Source organism: Microcaecilia unicolor, chromosome 5 (genome assembly GCF_901765095.1).
Source record: "Microcaecilia unicolor chromosome 5, aMicUni1.1, whole genome shotgun sequence".
Taxonomy (NCBI): domain Eukaryota; kingdom Metazoa; phylum Chordata; class Amphibia; order Gymnophiona; family Siphonopidae; genus Microcaecilia; species Microcaecilia unicolor.
In genome coordinates this window covers 310,550,540-310,570,010 of record NC_044035.1, presented here as the reverse complement: position 1 = coordinate 310,570,010, position 19,471 = coordinate 310,550,540, and the positions used below count along the sequence as shown (strand labels likewise).

General features: G+C 42.1%; 1 protein-coding gene across 7 annotated transcripts in view; it reads right to left on the bottom strand.

The window, feature by feature from the left end:
- ABCC12 (ATP binding cassette subfamily C member 12) overlaps positions 1 to 19,471 on the bottom strand; it is a 198,594-nt gene that overhangs the window by 17,074 nt on the left and 162,049 nt on the right. For all 7 annotated transcript variants that reach the window (XM_030204370.1, XM_030204371.1, XM_030204373.1 and 4 more), the window contains 2 exons: positions 16,655 to 16,814; positions 315 to 393 (listed from right to left, as the gene is read on the bottom strand). In XM_030204370.1, the coding sequence (XP_030060230.1) occupies positions 315 to 393; positions 16,655 to 16,814 (239 nt within the window). The remainder of the gene's footprint in view (positions 1 to 314; positions 394 to 16,654; positions 16,815 to 19,471) is intronic.

Below are 19,471 nucleotides of genomic sequence, written 5' to 3'. Positions count from 1 at the left end.
GATGAAGGTTCATATCAAAACACAGACCATATAGAGTCCTTGCACCAGTGGATGATTGTCATACTCTGATTGTGTCACTACTTGTGGATATTTGCAATAAAGATTTGAACAGCATTTCCTGTCTCATCGCCCTGGTCATTCCCATCCTTTGGTTTTGCTCTGTTGCTTTTATAGGATTGCTTGTCTTTTCTTCTATTACACATTCCTAAACAAGCAGGGTCATTTTGCTGGCTGGGGCTAAAAGGAAAGCTACAGGTGAATTGGCAGCCTCAAACAAAGGCGAAAAGACTTGCTTTGATCACATTTTTACTTACCGTATCTTTCATAAATGTCTTTTCCAAAACTTGCCAGATCTGATCATCTCCATAGTTATCAAATGGATCTAAGTTGTATCTGTCAGACAAAAATTAGAACAGAATTGTATATTTTAGGGCTCTGCATTCATTTTTAACTAATGATAATAAATGATGAGTGAGCATATTTTCAGTACATTTTTTTAAATAAATCAAATGGCTGTCTAATCTAAAAATAAATTGTTTTTGGATCCAATATAGTCTATGGGGACATGAAAACAGCCTCTCCCTCTGCTTTTCTAGACACATTGGTGCTGCCTTGGGAATGGATAACGAAGAAGCAAGGGTGACTTCATCAATCATGTTGAAAATTTTAATAAGCAGTCAAGTGAGCCTATTCCAGCCTCACTTCTTTCAAATCCTATGGCTGATGATGTAAGCTAGAAACTGAAAACAGAATGCAACAGTATTGTCTGTACATTTCTTTCTTAGCTTTCAGAGATATAGGGTTGCTTGTTAAACACAGGTTAGGGCAATTAAAGATATGAAAATAAATACAGTGCACTCCATTTAAGTGCACGTCGGATAAGCACATGCTCTGTTTAACTGCATGCCGTACTTCGGTCCCGTTTTTGGCACCATCAATTTCTATGGGGACAAACTTCGGTTTAGCGCACCACTGATAAGTGCAAGATTCGCTTATATGCATGGTTCATGACCGCTCCTCTGCAGGAAAGACTCTGCATAAGCGCGCATGGAATATGGAAGCCAATTGGCGCATGACAACCAACGAGATTTCAAATTTACTTGCTCTTTAATTGCCACAGGCAGAATAAGCAAAAGAATGCTGTTAGAGCATGCACCGGGGTCGTCGTCGACATCGTGGCGGAACTGTAAGACTTTAACACTGGCTGAACGAATAGAAGTTCTTAAAAAATTAGAAAACAAAGTCAAGCATCTATTGCTAAAGAATATGGTGTCAATCCCAGTCAAATTTCACATGTCTGGAAGACTGGCAAAACAATACAAATCCACACAGGAAGATCTTTTCTCATGTTTTCTACTGCCTCTAAGGTGTTCACTCTGTTGAAAATCTTTATGTCATCTGCAAAAAAGGCAAACTTTTCCCTTCTAACTTTTTGGAAATGTCATTCACAAATATATTAAATAAAATTGGCCCCAGGACTGATCTCTGAGGTACTCCACTACTCATCTTCCTTTGCTTTGAGAAAATTCCATTTACCACTACCTTTGGTCATCTGTCAGTCACCAGTTTCCAATCCTGTTCATCACTTTGGGCCCTAACTTCAGCCTACTTATTTATGAGCTTCCTCTGAGGAACCATGTCAAAGGCTTTGCTGAAATCTGTGTAGGTCACATCTAACGAATATCCTTTATCCAGTTCTTTGGTCACCCAATCAAAGAAATCAATCAGATTCATTTGTCAGGATTTTCCTTTGACGAAAACCATATTGCATCAGATCTCGCAACCCATTGGATTCTAGGAAGTTCACTCTCCTTTCCTTCAGTAGCAACTTCATTAACCACCAAAGTGAGGCTTACCAGCCTGTAATTTCCCACTTTTTCCTTGTGCCCTCGTCTCCATTCCTGCAGAACCTCTCCCATCTCCAAGAAACTATTAAATAAATCCTTAAGAGGTTCCGTCTAGATTTCTTTGACTTCTCTCAATATTCTGGGATGTATCCCATCTGACCCCATCGCTTTGTCCATGTTCAGTTTTTCAAGCTGTTCATAAACACTTTCTTCCATGAACAATGCGATATCCACTTAATTCCTATATATACCCTTGGCAGCCTACCATGGCTCTCCAGGATTTTCCTCCGTGAAAACAGAGGTATTTGTTTAGCATTTCTGCTTTTAACTCATTACTTTTCATATAGGGGTCTCAGCATCTTTCAGTCTAATTATTCCATTTCTAGCGTTTCTTCTTTCTCTGAGAATCTTAAAGTTTGTAAACATCAGTAATGCTTTTATACTTCTCAACTTACATTGACCAAAAAAAAAAAAAGATTATTCTAAACAGATTCATAATGCTAACAACTGTTTTCCATTATTTTCATTGCTGACGCAGCTTCCTTCTCCTAGGGAATCATTAATGTACTAACACCAAATTCTTTGGCTCAATGTTTTGTTCAAAAAGTCTCATCTTTGCATTCTTCTTTGAGTCCACCTTAAGTAGCAGATCACCATCCCCCACCCCCTGCCCTGTCCTCTGAATGGTTGTCTTTTAACCTTCTCTTTACTAACCTACTTAGAGAAATGATGATGGAGATAAATATTACTACCTGTTCTTTAGGTCCTATGCCTTCATCTTGTATTTTAGCCGCTTTAATATTTTTTTTTCACATAGAGCACCACTCCTCCCCTTCCCCCCTTCAGCCCTCCCTATCCTTCCTAAAATGTTTATAGGCCAGTATGGTTGTGTCCCATTCATAACAATCACAGAACTATGTCTTTGTGATAGCAACAATATCCAAGTCTGCCTCTAACATCAGAGATTGCAGATCATATATTTTGTAACTTAGACAGCGAGCATTTGTGCTCATTGCTTTCCATTTTGTTACGAATGAGTGAATTGCTTAGATCAGTGGTTCCCAAAACCGTACCCTGGAGGCACCCCAGCCAATCAAGTTTTCAGGATATCCACAATGAATATTCATGAGAGAGATTTGTTTGCAGTGGATGCAAATATCTGTCATGAATATTCTTTGTCGATATCGTGAATACCCGAGTAGCTGGGGTGCCTCCAGGACCAGGTTTCGGAATCACTGGCTTAGGTGGTCTTTTATATTAACTTTATCTTTTCCACTGCTGTCATGGTTTTGCTGGGGGGGGGGGGGGGGGGACTTCCGGAATCCCCCAGTAATTTTTGTCACCCCCCCCCCCCCACACACACACACATGAATATAGCTGTTATCTGGATCACAGCAGCCGTCTGTAGTAGGCTGAAATATTCAGCGCCAATATCTGGATAGCAGCTGGCAGCAAATACCTGGATATTGAGTCATTCAAGTTTTGTAGCTTTGCTCCTTAATTGGCTCCCCTTGGGCATCCACTTTATAAGATCTAGCATTTATGCATGTCAGCGATGGCACTCGAATGTCTACTTTGCAAGATCACCACTTACACATGTAAGTGTTGGCACTCGCACGTTGAAAGTGATGCCACTCTATTTTTTAAGTGTTTTTTTGTGAAACGGCTGCTTCAATTAAAACTGCTGCCAAAAACATGTGTCTTCCCCGCAGCTTTATAGGTATATTAGAGTGGTGCTTTTGTAAAATACTCTGCAAATTATGAATATCCTGGATGTCTCTTTTCATCCTAGTCAACCTGTACAAAATTGGGCTTCACATCTTTTAATTCTAAGTATTTGAATATCAGAATATTAGACAAATCTTGGGCCTCTTTTATCAAGCTGCGCTAGTGGTCCCCAGTGTAGCAATGCTGACAAAGCCCATTCGCTTCGAATTTGCTTCGTCAGCATTGCCTCGTGGGAACCGCTGGTGTGGCTTGATAAAAGAAGCCCCTAGTTTTCCTTCATTTCTAGGAAAGAGCTATTGTGAAATAATTGGCCCAGACTACTCATATTAACTTTGTTGCAGAGACTAAAGGCGATAGTGGAAAATACCTTGTACAAATCAGAATTTACCCTAGAAGAAGCAAAAGGGTAGGGAAAAGAGGTAATTTATACTTAGCCAATATTTGTTTCCAAATCTGAATCCCTGCTGCCACCAAGGGGTGATAAAAAAAAAAACTAATAAATTTGAAAACCTAAAACATCAGTTGCATGACATCATTTGCAGAGTGTACAGATTTTTCCAAGGTAACCCAATGTTTATCCTTCATTTCTGTGCAATGTTCTGCAGTTCCACCTGCCAGATCTCTGTTTCTTTACTAGAAGTTAGTAAATTTCTTGCCGCCCTTTGTATCTTTCCTTTCAAGACAAATCTACTTTTATTCTTATTTCAATCCCTGAAGTATATGTATAAAAACAATTGAATACTTCTTCAGGTATTGAAATAAAAATATTCAATTGTATTTATGAGAGGAATATTCATTTTAATTGTAGCAATTCTTCTCAGCCATGAAATCTGCAAAACCTCAGTTCCTGCTTTATTTTTGAGAGGGTAGGGGTGTAATTTAACAAAAACATTTGCTAAGTTTTAAGATAGATGAAGTGACCCCCACACACTCCTGAAAGGACATTCTGTATTCAAAATATTTTTAATATGGGTTTTATTTTTTTTTATTCATTTTATACCCTGAAATCTTCCCAAAATTCATTCAGCTCTTCTTGTAAAGGCTGGGGTGAAATTATCAGATTCAAAAGTATTTCACGCAAAAAGTACAATTTTATGTTCCCTATTCAAAAATCCCTTTAATGTCAGAATGACTTCTGATTTACATCAGCAGTGTCTCCAGTGCTGTATAAGTAGAGACAGGGGATAGGCCATGACTAGCACCTGTGCTTAATTAGAAAACTGGTATAACACTCCATTTCCCTTCACTTTAACTTTGGGGTTCTTATACCTAAAGTCAATCCATTGTAAAAATACATAAGTACATAAGTAATGCCATACTGGGAAAAGACCAAGGGTCCATCGAGCCCAGCATCCTGTCCACGACAGCGGCCAATCCAGGCCAAGGGTCTGATCACTTCCTGGCCTAAGGAGACCTCATAACACCAAAGCCCATCAGTTCCATTACAAACCTTAAATAATTCCACTCAGCCCTATAGAGAATTTTTTCCGTATCTAGCAACAGGATTACAGCTTCAGTTTGAGTTTTTTCCAGGGTGCATTGGAGCCAACTCTGTGGGTGCTGTGGGTGCTTGAGCACCCCCAATATTGAGAAAATTCTCTGTACGTGTCCAGGGAGGGGTTATTTTCATTGGGCTTAGCACCCCCAATAATTTTGAAAAGTTGGCTCCTATGCCAGGGTGTGTATAACATTTACAGTTCTCCACTTAGAACTGTATATAGGCAGAATATAATGAAAAAATGCTATTGTCTAGTTCTTGACAACTTTTGATAAAATGTGTTTGATCCCTACTAATCAAAAAAGGAACATAATGGGGTCAAAATGGAAGCAAGACTTGTTGCAAAGAATTGAGCTGTGAAGCCATGGAAGAGTTGGGTTGAAGCATTAACAACGATGGATCCAACATGGGACAACATAAGTAAAAATACGATTTTAACCTCCAAATGTGAACATTTCCTTGCGACTTACCCAGTCAACTAGGAAGATTCAAGCATGCCTGTGTATGGAGGAAAAGCTTCAGAAGGGTGTGGGGGAGGGGGAAGCCTTTCCTGAGCAACACAAAAGCATTACTTTCCCTGAAGCTTCAAGAGGTCTCCTTAGGCCAGGAAGTGATCAGGCCTCTGGTCTGTGGAGAGTAGTAATAGATGTGTAAGATGCAGCTGGAGCCATTTCCATTGGGGAGACAGCTATGGAGGAAGTAATGCCTCACTTACTTGTAGTTGGATATTACCCTGAACCCATAAGAAGGAAGAGGGGAGGGATGGGGTAGAGGGGAGAGACACAGAAAAATGATTATGCAAGATGATGGTGGGGGGAAAGGATGGTGATTATGCCATAGTGTTGGGGGGAAGAGGGGAGGAATGGTGATGCCAGGAGGTAAGGCAAAAGGGAAAGCAAGGAAAAGGATGAAACTGAAGTGGAGGGGAGAGGGAAAAGGAAGTGATTATTCCAGTGGATGGGGGGTGGATGAGAAATGATTATGCTGGGGGAGTAGAGGGCAGGAGCAGTGATGGTGTGTCACAATGAAGTGAACCCACTGCCAGATGTTCCATAATATGATAAAGGTTGGGAACTACTATCCTATTCCATTGAAATTCACATCATGCTTTAGTTTAACACTCATTCTGTCTAAAGCCACACAAACATTTTCAGATTAGAAGCTGTATATAATGACTCAGGCATCATAGAAATGTTCTTCATATGTTTACTGAATCTAGTTGTCAAGCTCCCATCTCAGCATGATTCTCCCTCCCACCACCCACATGGCATATACACAGTTACGAGACAAATAACTAGTGGGGAAAGGAGGCCACAGAAAGGATGCAATGCAGTAGGAGCGTATACATAATTTGGCTACTTTGTATGGGGTGCAAGGGGTAAAAAAACTCAAATTGGGAATGAACTTTCTTACCCTCTCCCTTAGATTGATATGGATTAGCTTTCATTGCCTCGGGGCGCACACACACACACACACACACGCACACGCACACACACACACACACACACACACACACACACACACACACACACACACACACACACACACACACACACACACAATAATTCTCTCTCTTTGTCTCCTCCCTAGCCCAACCCCACCAGCCTCCGCTCTTCTACCTGTTCAATTGCAGCTGCACAACAGCAATTCAATACAATATTTTCAAACCTCTGTATTTCTTGTTCTTCTGTTTCCTTGCTGTATGTCTTTATGTTTCTTTACTGATCCTTCCTCAGTTTCTTTCCTGGATTTATTTTCATTTCACTAGGCTTTCTTTACTAATTTATTTTCCCTTTTCCCCCATTTTTGTTTTCTTTTTCTGTTAACCATTCTATTCTCTCAGCTTTTCCTCTAGATTTTTCTACACTGTTGTTTTATTTTCCTTATTCTACCTATACTCTTCCATTCTCTCTCCACACCTGTTCTCTTGCACATGCCCTTTGTTCCTCTGGCCGCTGACACCCATTCCTCTTTCACCTATTGCTCATCTGTCAGTTCTTTCCCTTATATTTTCCTCCACCCCTCTTCCTTATCTTTCTCCTCAATACCAACCTTCTACCTCCTTTCTCTCCTCCCTTCTCTCATCTCTCTCCTTGTTCTCATTTACATCATATCTTCTCATCTCTCTCTATCTGACATTTCACCCTCCATCTCCTCTCACCTTCCAAACTTCTTATTTATCTATCCTTCCACCTCTCTCATTGTCTTTCTAATCCCCATCTCTTTCCTTTACCCCCTCTTCGCTTTCCATCTCCTTGACTTCTTCTTACTCTCCCCTCTATTTTCATTTAATCTCCCCCATCTCTTTTCTTTCTCCTCCGTCTCCTCTTGCATTCTTCCATCTTCTATCATCCCCTTCCCTCTTTCTCTTTCTCCCAGTCTTCAACTCCACCATCTCCATCACCTTCCCCTCTCATTGCACTCCTCCCTATCATTATTGCTCCCCATCCATCCCTCCTCCTCCCCCCGCACCTTCTCCCTCTATTTTTGAATCACTCTCTCCACCCTTCTGCATAGCCTGCAGGATTGGCAGCAGGAACAAAGAGCATGTGAAGTTCTGGTGGTCCCATGGCCCCTCATCTCCTTGTCATGTACCTCTGTTTTGTGTCCAGAAGTACATGGATGAGGGAGGAGCAGTGCCGTAGCGAGGGTGCTTGACACCCTGGGCGGGTCGCCGCTGTGCACCCCCCCCCCCCGGGTGCAGGGCACGGTGCCCCCCTCCGGAGTGCTCCCCCCTGAAATGCACCCTACCTTTCAGCGGGGGGCAGGCGGGAGGGCCAATCCGCCCCCAGTGCACGTCACTGGGAGCTGCGTCGGCTCTGCTGCTTCCCTGCTTTCTCTGCCCCGGAACAGGAAGTAACCTGTTCTGGGGCAGAAAGAGCAGGGAACCAGCGAGCCGACACCCCCCCCCCCCCCAGCGCGTGCACCCGGGGCAGACTGCCCCACCGCCCCCCCTTCCTATGCCACTGGGGAGGAGGGTTTCTGGGATTGGCAGACTGTGCATGCTCCAAGTACATGTTTTTCTTTTTCTTCAGTCCTACCTGCATTTGTTCTGCATCCTCAGCCTATACCTGTAGTAGATCAGGCGCATTGCCCCCTCCAATATCCCTCCAAACCCCACTCATGAATATGTTTAAACCACATCATCACTTTACAAACATAGCTACATGATTCCAAGCATAGGTTTCTGCGGAAGACGTGGCTCTCACATACCGCCTACAACAGGACTAATGTGAGTGCAACAGGCAGCCTAAATGAAACTTAACCTTGCACGTCCCAATAACTTTCAGTTCCACAAACCACCTACTACCCCTCCTAGAGATTTTGATAATTAAGTTCAATAATCATGATGGCCCCACCACCACCTCTCCAAGAATGACCCTGTAAAAGTGCATAATTGCGCAGAGGGCAGAAATTTTCAAAAAGCCACTTACACAGAAACATGACAGCAGATAAGAGCCAAATGGCCCATCCAGTCTACCCATCCTCAGCAACCGCTATCTCCTGGGTACAGGGCTTAATTTGTGGAAAAAAAGAAAGCAGAAAAATAGAGCCAGAGGAAGAGGAAGGTGGTCAGGGACAGAAGTAACCAGCGAAGAGGAGCTGGATTAGGGAACAGAGTGACTACTCTGTTCTGCTCCAGGTTCATTGCCTACCTTTTATTATTATTTTTATTTAAAAATGTATTGTTAAATGCAGTATCCAAAATTCTAGATAGCTCTTCCCTACAGGTTGCCTGGAAGTGAAGAAGTGGAGCAGAACACCTCTGCTGCTCTGAAGTCTGAAAAGAAGTGGTGAAACCGAGTTCTAGGCCACTCCCCAGAAATTAAGCCCTGTATGGGTAAAAACTAATTTACCCAAGTAAAAATGCTTTTTGGAAACTGCCTATCCAAAAAGCACCTAAAAGAAAACATAGTTCAAAGAGAAAGTATGTCCATAAAGTACCCAAGGACTTTGCACCAAAATACATTGATAAAGCTGCTGAAAATCATGTCTGACCACCTCGACACTCTCTGGGTAGTGCCAGGGCAATTCAGAGGTGGAGTTAAGACAGCCAGAAATTATCCAGGTATACCACCAATATTCAGCTCTGGCACCCGGATAACTGTCCTAAATTGTCCAAATAGTTATTTTTATTTATTTATTTTTATTACATTTGTACCCCGTGCTTTCCCACTCATAGCAGGCTCAATGCGGCTTACATATTATATACAGGTACTTATTTGTACCTGGGAGGGTTAAGTGACTTGCCCAGAGTCACAAGGAGCTGCAGTGGGATTCAAATCCAGTTCCCCAGGATCAAAGTCCACTGCACTGACCACTAGGCTACTCCTCCACTAGCAACATTCCATGTAGAAGCCTGCCCTTGCAGATCAGCAATACGGCAGCACAGGCTTCTGTTTCTGTGAGTCTGACGTCCTGCACGTCAGACTCACAGAAACATGTATGTGCAGGACATCAGACTCACAGAAACAGAAGCCTGCGTGGCCACGTTGCTGATCTGCAAGGGCAGGCTTCTACATGGAATGTTGCTAGTGGAATAGCAACATTCCATGTAGAATCTCAAATAGTAGCAACAGAATCTCAATAGTAGCAACATTCCATGTAGAATCTCAACTAGGGAAAGGAAAATGGGACTTGATATACCGCCTTTCTGAGGTTTTTGCAATTACATTCAAAGCGGTTTACATATATTCAGGTACTTATTTTGTACCAGGAGCAATGGAGGGTTAAGTGACTTGCCCATAGTCACAAGGAGCTGCCTGTGCCTGCAGTGGGAATCAAACCCAGTTCCCCAGGACCAAAGTCCACCATTCTAACCACTAGGCCACTCCTCCAGTGCTGAATATTGATGGTACCTGGATAAAGGGTAACAGTAATGTGATTTGATATACTGACTTTCTGCGGTACAGTCAAAGCAGTTTACATTTATTATATGCAGATGCTTTCTCTGTCCCTAGTGGGCTCACAATCAAAGCTTTTGAACCTGGGCAACGGAGGGTTAAGTGACATGCCCAGTGTCACAAGGAGCTGCAGTGGTACAGTTTTGGAGGCCTTAGCTTGCTAAAGATGTAAAAATAAAGACGAAACAGTGCAAATAAAAGCTACAAAAATGGTATGGGATTTGCGTTGCAAACTATATGAGGAGAGACTTGAACATGTATACCTTGAAGGAAAGGAGAAACAGGGGTGCCATGATACAGATGTTCAAATATTTGAAAGGTATTAATTTGCAAACAAACCTTTTCCGAGATGGGAAGGCGGTAGAACTAGAGGACATGAATTGAGGATGAAGGGGGCAAGACTGAGGAGTAATATCAGGAAGTAATTTTTCACGGAAAGGGTGGTAGATACGTGGAACGCCCTCCCGCAGGAGGTGGTGGAGATGAAAACAGTAATGAAATTCAAACATGTGTGGGATAAACACAAAGGAATCCTGTTTAAAAGGAATGGATCCACAGAATCTTAGCAGAGATTGGGTGGCAACACCGGTAATTGGGAGGCAAAGCCAATGCTGGGCAGACTTCTACAGTCTGTGCCCTGATCATGACCAAATAGATATGGATGGGCTGGAGTGTAAATTTTAAGGGGCTTAGACATTAGCTTCAGAACCTTTAGTACAAGAACAGTGGTGGGCAGACGTCTACGGTCTGTGCCCTGAAAATGGGAAGGACAAATCAAACTCGGGTATACATACAAAGTATCGCATATCATGTAAAATGAATTTATCTTGTTGAGCAGACTGGATGAACTGTACAGGTCTTTATCTGCTGTCATTTACTATATTACCATGTTTACTATGTTACTGTTCCCCAGGTTCTCACGCTGCTGTACTAACCAGTAATCTGTTCTTCCATTCTTACTTCCAGCTCCACCTTAGCTCTGCTCCCTGACTAGCCCAGCACTACCTGGCTAGCATGAGATGCTCAGACATGATTTTCAGGGGTATTATTCATCTAGAAAATAACTGTTCTACCATGCAGCGGCATACCTAACTTACATGGCACCTGGGACGGGGTGGAGCACCCCCCCCCCCCCCGGGCACAGCGTGTGTGCAACCCAGGAAAATGCACACAACCCTCCTCCAAGCAAGGGGGTGCATGGAGCAGGCATGCACTGTCGGCTCTGCCAATCTCCTACGCTCTCAGATGTAACATCTTGTTCCATGGCAGGGGACCTTGCATCCCCTTGCTGCTAGCACCCAGGGCGGGGCGGACCTAGATATGCTAGAGCTACCATGTCCAAATAGTTAACCAGGTACTGGCGCTGAAAATCAGTAGTAGGGATGGGCTGTCGTTTGCAGTGACATGGGATACGCCAACCACATATCCCATGTCACTGCATGTTATTAACCAACAAAAACCAAGCAAAAGAAACAAATTATGTGTTTTTTCATTTGTTGATAATAGTGTGCCCTCTTTTCCTGAAAGTGCACCCATTTGAAAAACCGTGCACGTGTAACCCACTGCACATGTGCAAACAATGCATGCATGCTTGCATGTAATATCTGAAAAAAAGTATGTCCTCTCTGCAAATAGTGTACACCTTTTCAAAAGAGAATGCATTCAATGACTTTGCTCCTTGTCCTTAAAATGGCTAAATAAAAATGAATAAAATGAACATTTCTGGAAATGGTATGGGAAGTGACACAAAATGAAAATTTTTTTTGACTGCCAAACCCTAATAACTTCCAGAGGCCACCTTATATACAAATATTCAACACCTGCATCTTGGTACGACCCAGTATGGAATATCCAGTTATATATTTAAATGTTGCAAACAGCTTCTGAAGTCGACGCAGCAGTGGTGTTTAAATATTAGGGGGAACATGGGAATAACAAGTAGAATGAGAGGTTAAGATCTAAAAGCAGTCTCAGTAAGGTGAGATTTTAGGCTGGATTTGAGTAGGACCAGAGAGGGAACATGACACATGAACTCAGCAATTGTATTCTAGGTGTGTGGTGCATCAAAGTAGAAATAATGGAGCCTGAAATTAGTGGTGGAGGAGAAAGACTCAGATAAGAGAGACCAAAAATATATGTACACACAGATAATACAATATGTTCCATATCTCATGTCAAAGTGCCTGATGTGATCTATGATTTTTGGGGGTAGACTGAAAAAAACATAACAAGAAAGCAAAGTTTAATAACAGAAAGCCATGCTGCATTGCCTGAAAGTAGGATCTGAAATAACTGGCTGTGCTGAACTAGGATGTTTTCTAGTTTTCTGCTCCTTCTTCTCATCAATAATTTTCAAATGCTTTTATCTATTCAGTAATAGAGAAATAAACTCACTTCATTACCAGGCACCTTGTGAAGTACGACACAACCTTGCAAAGGTGTGTGGCAAATATGCTGTACCAAAACTGCAATAACTCAAACAGCAACAACCCTACCTACAAAAAGGCAGCAGTGAAAATAGTACATTGGGATAGAGAACAACATTATTGTGTGTGTGTGTGGGGGGGGGGGGGGGGTGTCCAGCAGAGAAAACAAGTAACACGGTGGTTAAAGCAATCCCACACCAACACTCCTTATGAACTTTGGAGAGATGCCTTTTCTCCCATTACTTCAGGTACCCCAACTTAGGCCTGTGTGGTAAATTTACTGTGGCGTTGCTGAGCTGGTTGTAGCAATGCAAAATTAGCATACTCCAAGTTGAACCAGTTCTTACAAAAATACCTCTATTCCCTGATCTCCTTTCAAGGCACTCCCCCCTGCACCCACATTCTGTGCAGGTTGTTGATGTGTGTCTTTTTTTTGTTTTGTTTTGTTTTTTGCTTGGGGGTTGGGGGATGTGCTGTGCTGTGCTGGCAAAGTGGGTTGGATTGGTGTGTGGCTTTGTCGGTGTGTTTCTGTTGTATTGTGTGTGTGTGGTTTTGTCTGTCAAGGAGGTTTGTGGAGGGGGGTCTTTCTGTTGGTGAAATGTAAATGTGGTTGTAGGGGGTGTCAGCCTTTGTTGAGTGTTGTTTTTTTTTTCCATGGTTTTTTTTTGTGTTGTGCTGAGGCAGCAGTGTTGTTTTAGATGGGCGGAAGGTTGAGGAGCACGTTCTTTGTCGGTATTTTTTGGCCATTTCAGGGCTGCTGTAGGGGAATGCTGGAAGAGAAATGTGCTGTTGGAAGCAGCGCCATCTTTTTCCATTGGGCTGGGGTTCTGGGCATCCTGGAGGTGGGTGACGGCTTGCCTGAGGACGGGGATGGTTGTTTTAAGTTGGCGGAAGGGAGAAGAGCACGGTCTCGGGCCGTAAGGGGGTGATCCGGTATGCTTGGTCCATTTCAGGCCAGCTGCAGGGGAATGCTGGAACATTTATGCGCTGCAGGAATCAGCGCCGTCTTTTTCCGGGTGCTCGGGGAATCCCCGAGGTGGGAGACAGCTTGCCTGAGGCTGGGGATGGTTGGGCACGTCCTTGGCCACTTCGGCAAAAGGGGAAGAGGAAGGGGGTGGGGAGTTACCTGCAGCTGCCTGAGAAACCATGTATTCTTTGTTTGTTTTGTATTATTAGTTTGCATTTCTGTTGAAGAAAGAGTGGATGCCTTTCTAATGATGGAGGTGGTGCGTCGGTGTGCGGTTGTTTCGTTAGTTTGGCAGCCAGTCTCCAGCGATTCCTAGGCAGGGAAGGAGTAGGGAAACACGCGGAGCGTGTTTCCCTACTCCTCCCCCTTCCTTGGTCGCTGTTTGCTGCTGGCTGGGTCGCGGGTAATCCTTCCAGCTGGGCCGCAGCTTGTCCTTGTCCCAGATGGTGACGGGCACGTTGTTTTCCGGCTCCTCTGACTCCATGTCAAGCGATCCCAAATATAGTCTGTGCTATAGGCCCTCTGGCACTCTTCAGTACTGGCATTAGGCATTTAAAAATTTCCCTCCCCCCCCCCCCCCCCTCTCCCCTGGTCTATTTTTGCACATACCCACAGCAGGAATATTCTTCTCTCGTTCCAGCGGTGGTTCTGTGCTCTCCGTGCTGCACAGATAATGAGCCATTCTGCTGGGGAATGCTCCTCCCTTATTGTCACGTAGTTTCCTCTGATTGGTCCGTCTTACGTTGCCTAGTGTTGCCTGGGAACGGTGTAGTGATGGTCCTTTGTGTTTCAGAATGTTGAGGGCGTTTTTTCTGATTGGTCCGTCATGCGAGGGCGGGGCAGAGAGACATGGTCAGTGTTCTGGCTTCACCACCATGAATCCATGAACCCTTCAGTGAGTGACTGAGTGACTTCAGAATGTTGTCTTCAGAATGTTGAGGGTGAGTTTTATTATAGTAGATATATATATATATATATATATATATATATATATATATATATATATATATATATACAGATGATGTACAAATCATCTTTCCTGCAACTTCTTCAATTAGCTATACATTTTATTTTGTTTTATGATTGTTTTCATAAGAACTTTCAATAGATGATTGTTCATAGACCAAAACTGAATGTAGAAAAGTCCACAGTACTATGGGTGGGAGATAGAAATCATCCATCTGTGGAATTAAAATTAGATGGAACTATAATAACACTACAAACTACTGTTCCGAGTTTTTGAATCTTGCTGGACTCAGCTTTGTGGTGATTCCCAAGCTCAGGGCCCTATTTACTAAGCCGCACTGTAGGCGGGCTAACATTTTAGCGTGCACTAAAAATTAGCATGTGCTAATGATAGAGACACCCATTATATTCCTATGGGTTTCTCTAGCATTAGCGTGCACTAATTCTTAGTATATGCTAAAACGTTTGCACGACTACTGTGCGGCTTGGTAAACGGGGCCCTAATGTCTTATGGCAAATTTACACTTCTTCCATCAGATTTGGTTCTAGTTTTCTATTGACAACTTACAGGAGTTGATTCAAGCTCTAATTTATTTTCTCTTTTGGACTACTACAATGTTCTTTATTTAGGATTAACATAAAAATCATTATTTTGTCTACAATTCATTCAAAATACGCTGCAAGAGTAGTTTTGTTTAAATCAAAGCTTGATAGAATCCTTCCATTACTGATATCTTTACACTGGTGGCTAGTGACTACCAGTTATAGCTTGCATTGAATTTAAAGCGTTAAGCTTTATACACAAAATCTTGAATGGAATAAGACTGATCTACCTGGCTAATTTGCTTACTTTTCATTCAAATAGACAGCTGAATTATTAGATTTGCCATTACTTTCACGAAGAAATTATTTGCTGCTGCAAACCCACAATTGTGGAATTCTCTCCCTGTAGAACTAAGGTTAGAACAACATTATATGCATTTTCGTAAATTACTAAAAACTTGGCTTTTTAGAAAGTATGTTTACTGTTTTAATTTTTCTTGATTGTTAGCTGTTTTAGGCTTAATGCCTTCCTTTCTAAACCATCTACAGCTCCTGGTATCAGACAGTATATAAACATTATTATTATTATTATTGGGCCACAGAATCCTAGACAGGAAAGATAACAGCCTTTCAAAGTATTATTATTTTTCTATGAATAACACAGTTTATGAGCTAAAAAAAATCCCATCTTAAACTGCATTCTTGACAAATAATATGCATTATTGCCTTAACATAGCTTACCGGGCCATTAAATTGTTAGCTTTTTGGGGTGGGGACTTATTCTATGAATTCAAAAATATGTTGTTATTTACCTTAAGCATTATTGAAAATGCAGCCTAAATATCCAAGTATATTATTAACACTATACTTTCTATTTAGAAAATAGAACAAGCTAGATTATACACTACATGTTAGCAGAATATCTCATGCTGCTCACAGAGACAGAACACAGAAAAACCCTTATCAAATATAGAAAAAGTGGCCACAAATTAAAAATTAACAACAAACAGTCAAAACCAAACTCTTACCCGCTCTAGCCTTGCCCCTTTTCCTCATGTTTGCTACAGGACAGGAGAGGAGGAGCAGGACTAGGGAGTCAAGAGTCTCTTTCCTTTCTATTCAGTCCACTCAAGTTTCAGCCCCTCCTTTCATGTTTCCTAGGCAATGCATAGAAGGAGAGGGGCTGGAGCAGTAATTAGAAAACAGCTTTGTGCCTGAGATTTGGGAGTTATCAGGACAGAGCCCTTTGTGACCATCAAAGGAAAATCCCCTGCTAGCAGGCCTTGCTAATATCAGCCTCTTAGCAAGACTTGCCCAAAAGGGCTGGCTCCGTTATATCACTTCTTTTGTAACTCTGTAGTTAATCAATAAAAAAGAAAACAATCTTGAATGAGTTAAACGGTGCTTGGGTCTTGTGCCATTCCAGTCAGTGAATTATTGCACTGGTTCAGTGCTTCAGTTGCTAAGCTCTACTGAATTTTTTTCCTTCTGATTAGCTATTCTTCAGAGCTGAATTAAAGTCTTTCATCATTATCCTTTTCTGCACTGACATCTGATATACACATGTTAAATCTATTAAAACTGAAAAAAAGGTCTTTGGTAATTTCATCTGCTTCAGTGCTTTGTCAATTAAATGATAGACTCTTGTGCTTTGTGTTGCTTTACTGGGCACCATTTCAGAATGTCTCTTTGCCAAATATGTGCTCCTTTCTGGACTGGACGGCAGGCCGTCATCTTGAATGTGCTTTCATCTACAGCTAGCCCATCCACCTTACCTCACAGTGCCAAGAAATAACACCGGATCCTGAGGAATGATAGACAGATTAGAGCGCAGATCTTCCAGTCCAACCTTACAGATATCCACATCATCAATCAAGATAGTGCCAGCAGTTGGCTCCACCAGACGGAACAGGGCCACCCCAAGCGATGATTTTCCTAAGGAAAATTTGCAGTGCCATGCTTTTAGTTTGACAGATACATTGCCGTATTGTAAAAAAAAGTCACAGATTCCCATAGGCAGTATTCTGGAGTTAACCTTCAGATATCCACGGGCCACCATATTACTTTATAATGGCACCAGAGAATTGCTATCTGATTTTTATAGAAGTGTTCTGTGAGTGCACTGAAATGTGCCTGATTTTTTATGAATACAGAATCAAGAAAAAGTGTACAGCATATACCCTACTGTTGTTACATGGTGTCGAAAGGTATGAGTCTGCCATCTAATATTGAACCTGAGTTTGGGGTTGTGACCCTGGAGGTCCCTCCACAGAAACATCATTGGTTTATGCCCTGGGGGTCATAGCCACAGAATGTTTGATAAATGCTGATCTAAGGTGTCTGTTTATAGCACCCATGTAGATATGAGATTTACAGGTTCAGATCTCAGCATGACTAACTAGGTTTATCGTCCTATATATTAAAACAATTTCCAATTATTACCGAGTGATATCAATGATCTATTTGCACAGGAGCAAGGCAATTCTATAACTGGGAACTTGCAGTTAGTGCATAATTGCAAGGGGGCATACAAGTGGGTGAAGCATGGATGGGACCTGAGAACATAAGTGTTGCCATAATGGGGGCAGACCAAAGGTCCATCACACCCAGTATCCTGTTTCCAACATTGACCAATCCAAATCACAAGTACCTGGCAAGATCCCAGAACAGTAAAACAGATTTTATGCTGCTTATCCTAGAAATAAGCAGTGGATTTTCCCCCAAGAGTTATAGAGTTTTCTTTTAGGAAATTATCCCAATCTTTTTTAAACCCTGCTAATCTAATTGCTATAAGGGCATGTCTTCAATTTAAGCACATTGGACTAGATTCTATATATCACGCCTAAAAATTCAATGCCGAATTCAAATTCGCCTAAGCGCATTCTATAAAGTATGCCTTAATTTAGGTGTACTTTATGGAATAAGCCTAAATTTCCATGTAGTATATAGAATACACCGAGCAGCCTTGACAGTGCCTAACTCTAGGCTCGGCCATTAACGCCAAGTAAAACTTGGTGTAAATACCAACACCTAAGTCAGGCGCAGAGCAGGTGTATTCTAAAACCCTGCACATAGTTTTCCGGAATGCTCACAACCCACCCATTCCACACACATAGCCATGCTTCCTTTTCAGCAGCACCCATTAAAATGTACGTGTACGTCGTCGCAGAATATGCTTAGAAGGTAGTGTGCATAAATTCTAATTAATGCCAATTAGTGCTTGTTAACATCCAATTATCAGTGCTGATTAGCTTGTTAACTAATTAAGTTATGCGCATTGTAATAGAATTCACTTCGATTTCCATGCATAAATCCCGGTGCGATATATAACTTATGGCTTATGGCTTGTTGTCCTGAGGTGCATTCCTCTATGCATGCCATTGACATGGTGTATGCAGACACGCCAAAATGTAGGTACACCAATGCCAATTTACACTTTCATTCTATAATAAGGGGAAATGGGACTTGATATACCGCCTTTCTGTGGTATTTTGCAACTACATTCAAAGTGCTTTACATATATACAGGTACTTATTTTGTACCTGGGGCAATGGAGGGTTAAGTGACTTGCCCACAGTCACATGGAGCTGCAGTGGGAATTGAACCCAGTTCCCCAGGATCAAAGTCTGCTGCACTAACCACTAGGCATATGGGTGCATCTTGGCACCCATATGCCATTATAGAATTAATGCTCAGCACATGACACTGAGGTAGCTATATTGTGGCACCCAATTACAGAATCACCCCCAAAGAGGGCAATTGTACAAGGAACCACCTCGTGTAAGCTTGTTTTCAGCGCATAATTTAATTTAATTTTATACAGACAAGTTGTTGCCTTCTTGCCTTTATACAATGCTAGAACAAGTAGAGAAATTGTACCTACTCTGAAGGCATGGATTTACATCTCTTCTGGAGCAGATGTAAATGCTTGTTTATAATTTTAAGAACAGGCATTAGTGTATGTTATAATCTACCCCCCCCCCCCCCCCCCGATATTCAAAACCATTTAACTGGCCAGGAACAGCACCTAGGCGGTTAAATGGTACTTAGCTGGCTATCCAGCGATTTTCAGAGAGAGATAGCCGGCTGTATCCCACTGAATATCGCCAGTTATTGGCTATCCGCCGATTTTCAGTGTGAGTTTGGCAGCCATATTTGGCCATGTGAAACCCTGGAATATCTTTGGCCAGTTTATACATAACTGGCCAGTGCTGAATATTGGCAAGGCTGTTTAAACTGGTCCAAAATAGACTGGATATTTAATGCCAGTCACCGGAAATGGCCCAGCATTGAATATCCAGACTCAGTGTACGGGAGGCAGCCCGTCTATCTCCTGCAGTTTGAGTTATATATTCAAAGAGCTGGCACTATTGAATATATTCAGATGAAGATAGCTGGATACCATATCCGATTATCTTTATACCTGGTTTTTCTGCCCTCTAGTTTAATGACTTATTTTTAACCAGATGGCGCTAAACACTGGCATTATTCATGTAAAAGAAAGTTATGCCCCCAGTATGCCTTTGATCCCACCTACTTTATCCTGTTAACTTTTGGCTGGACATCGAGTTTGGATTATGATGCTAAATAGG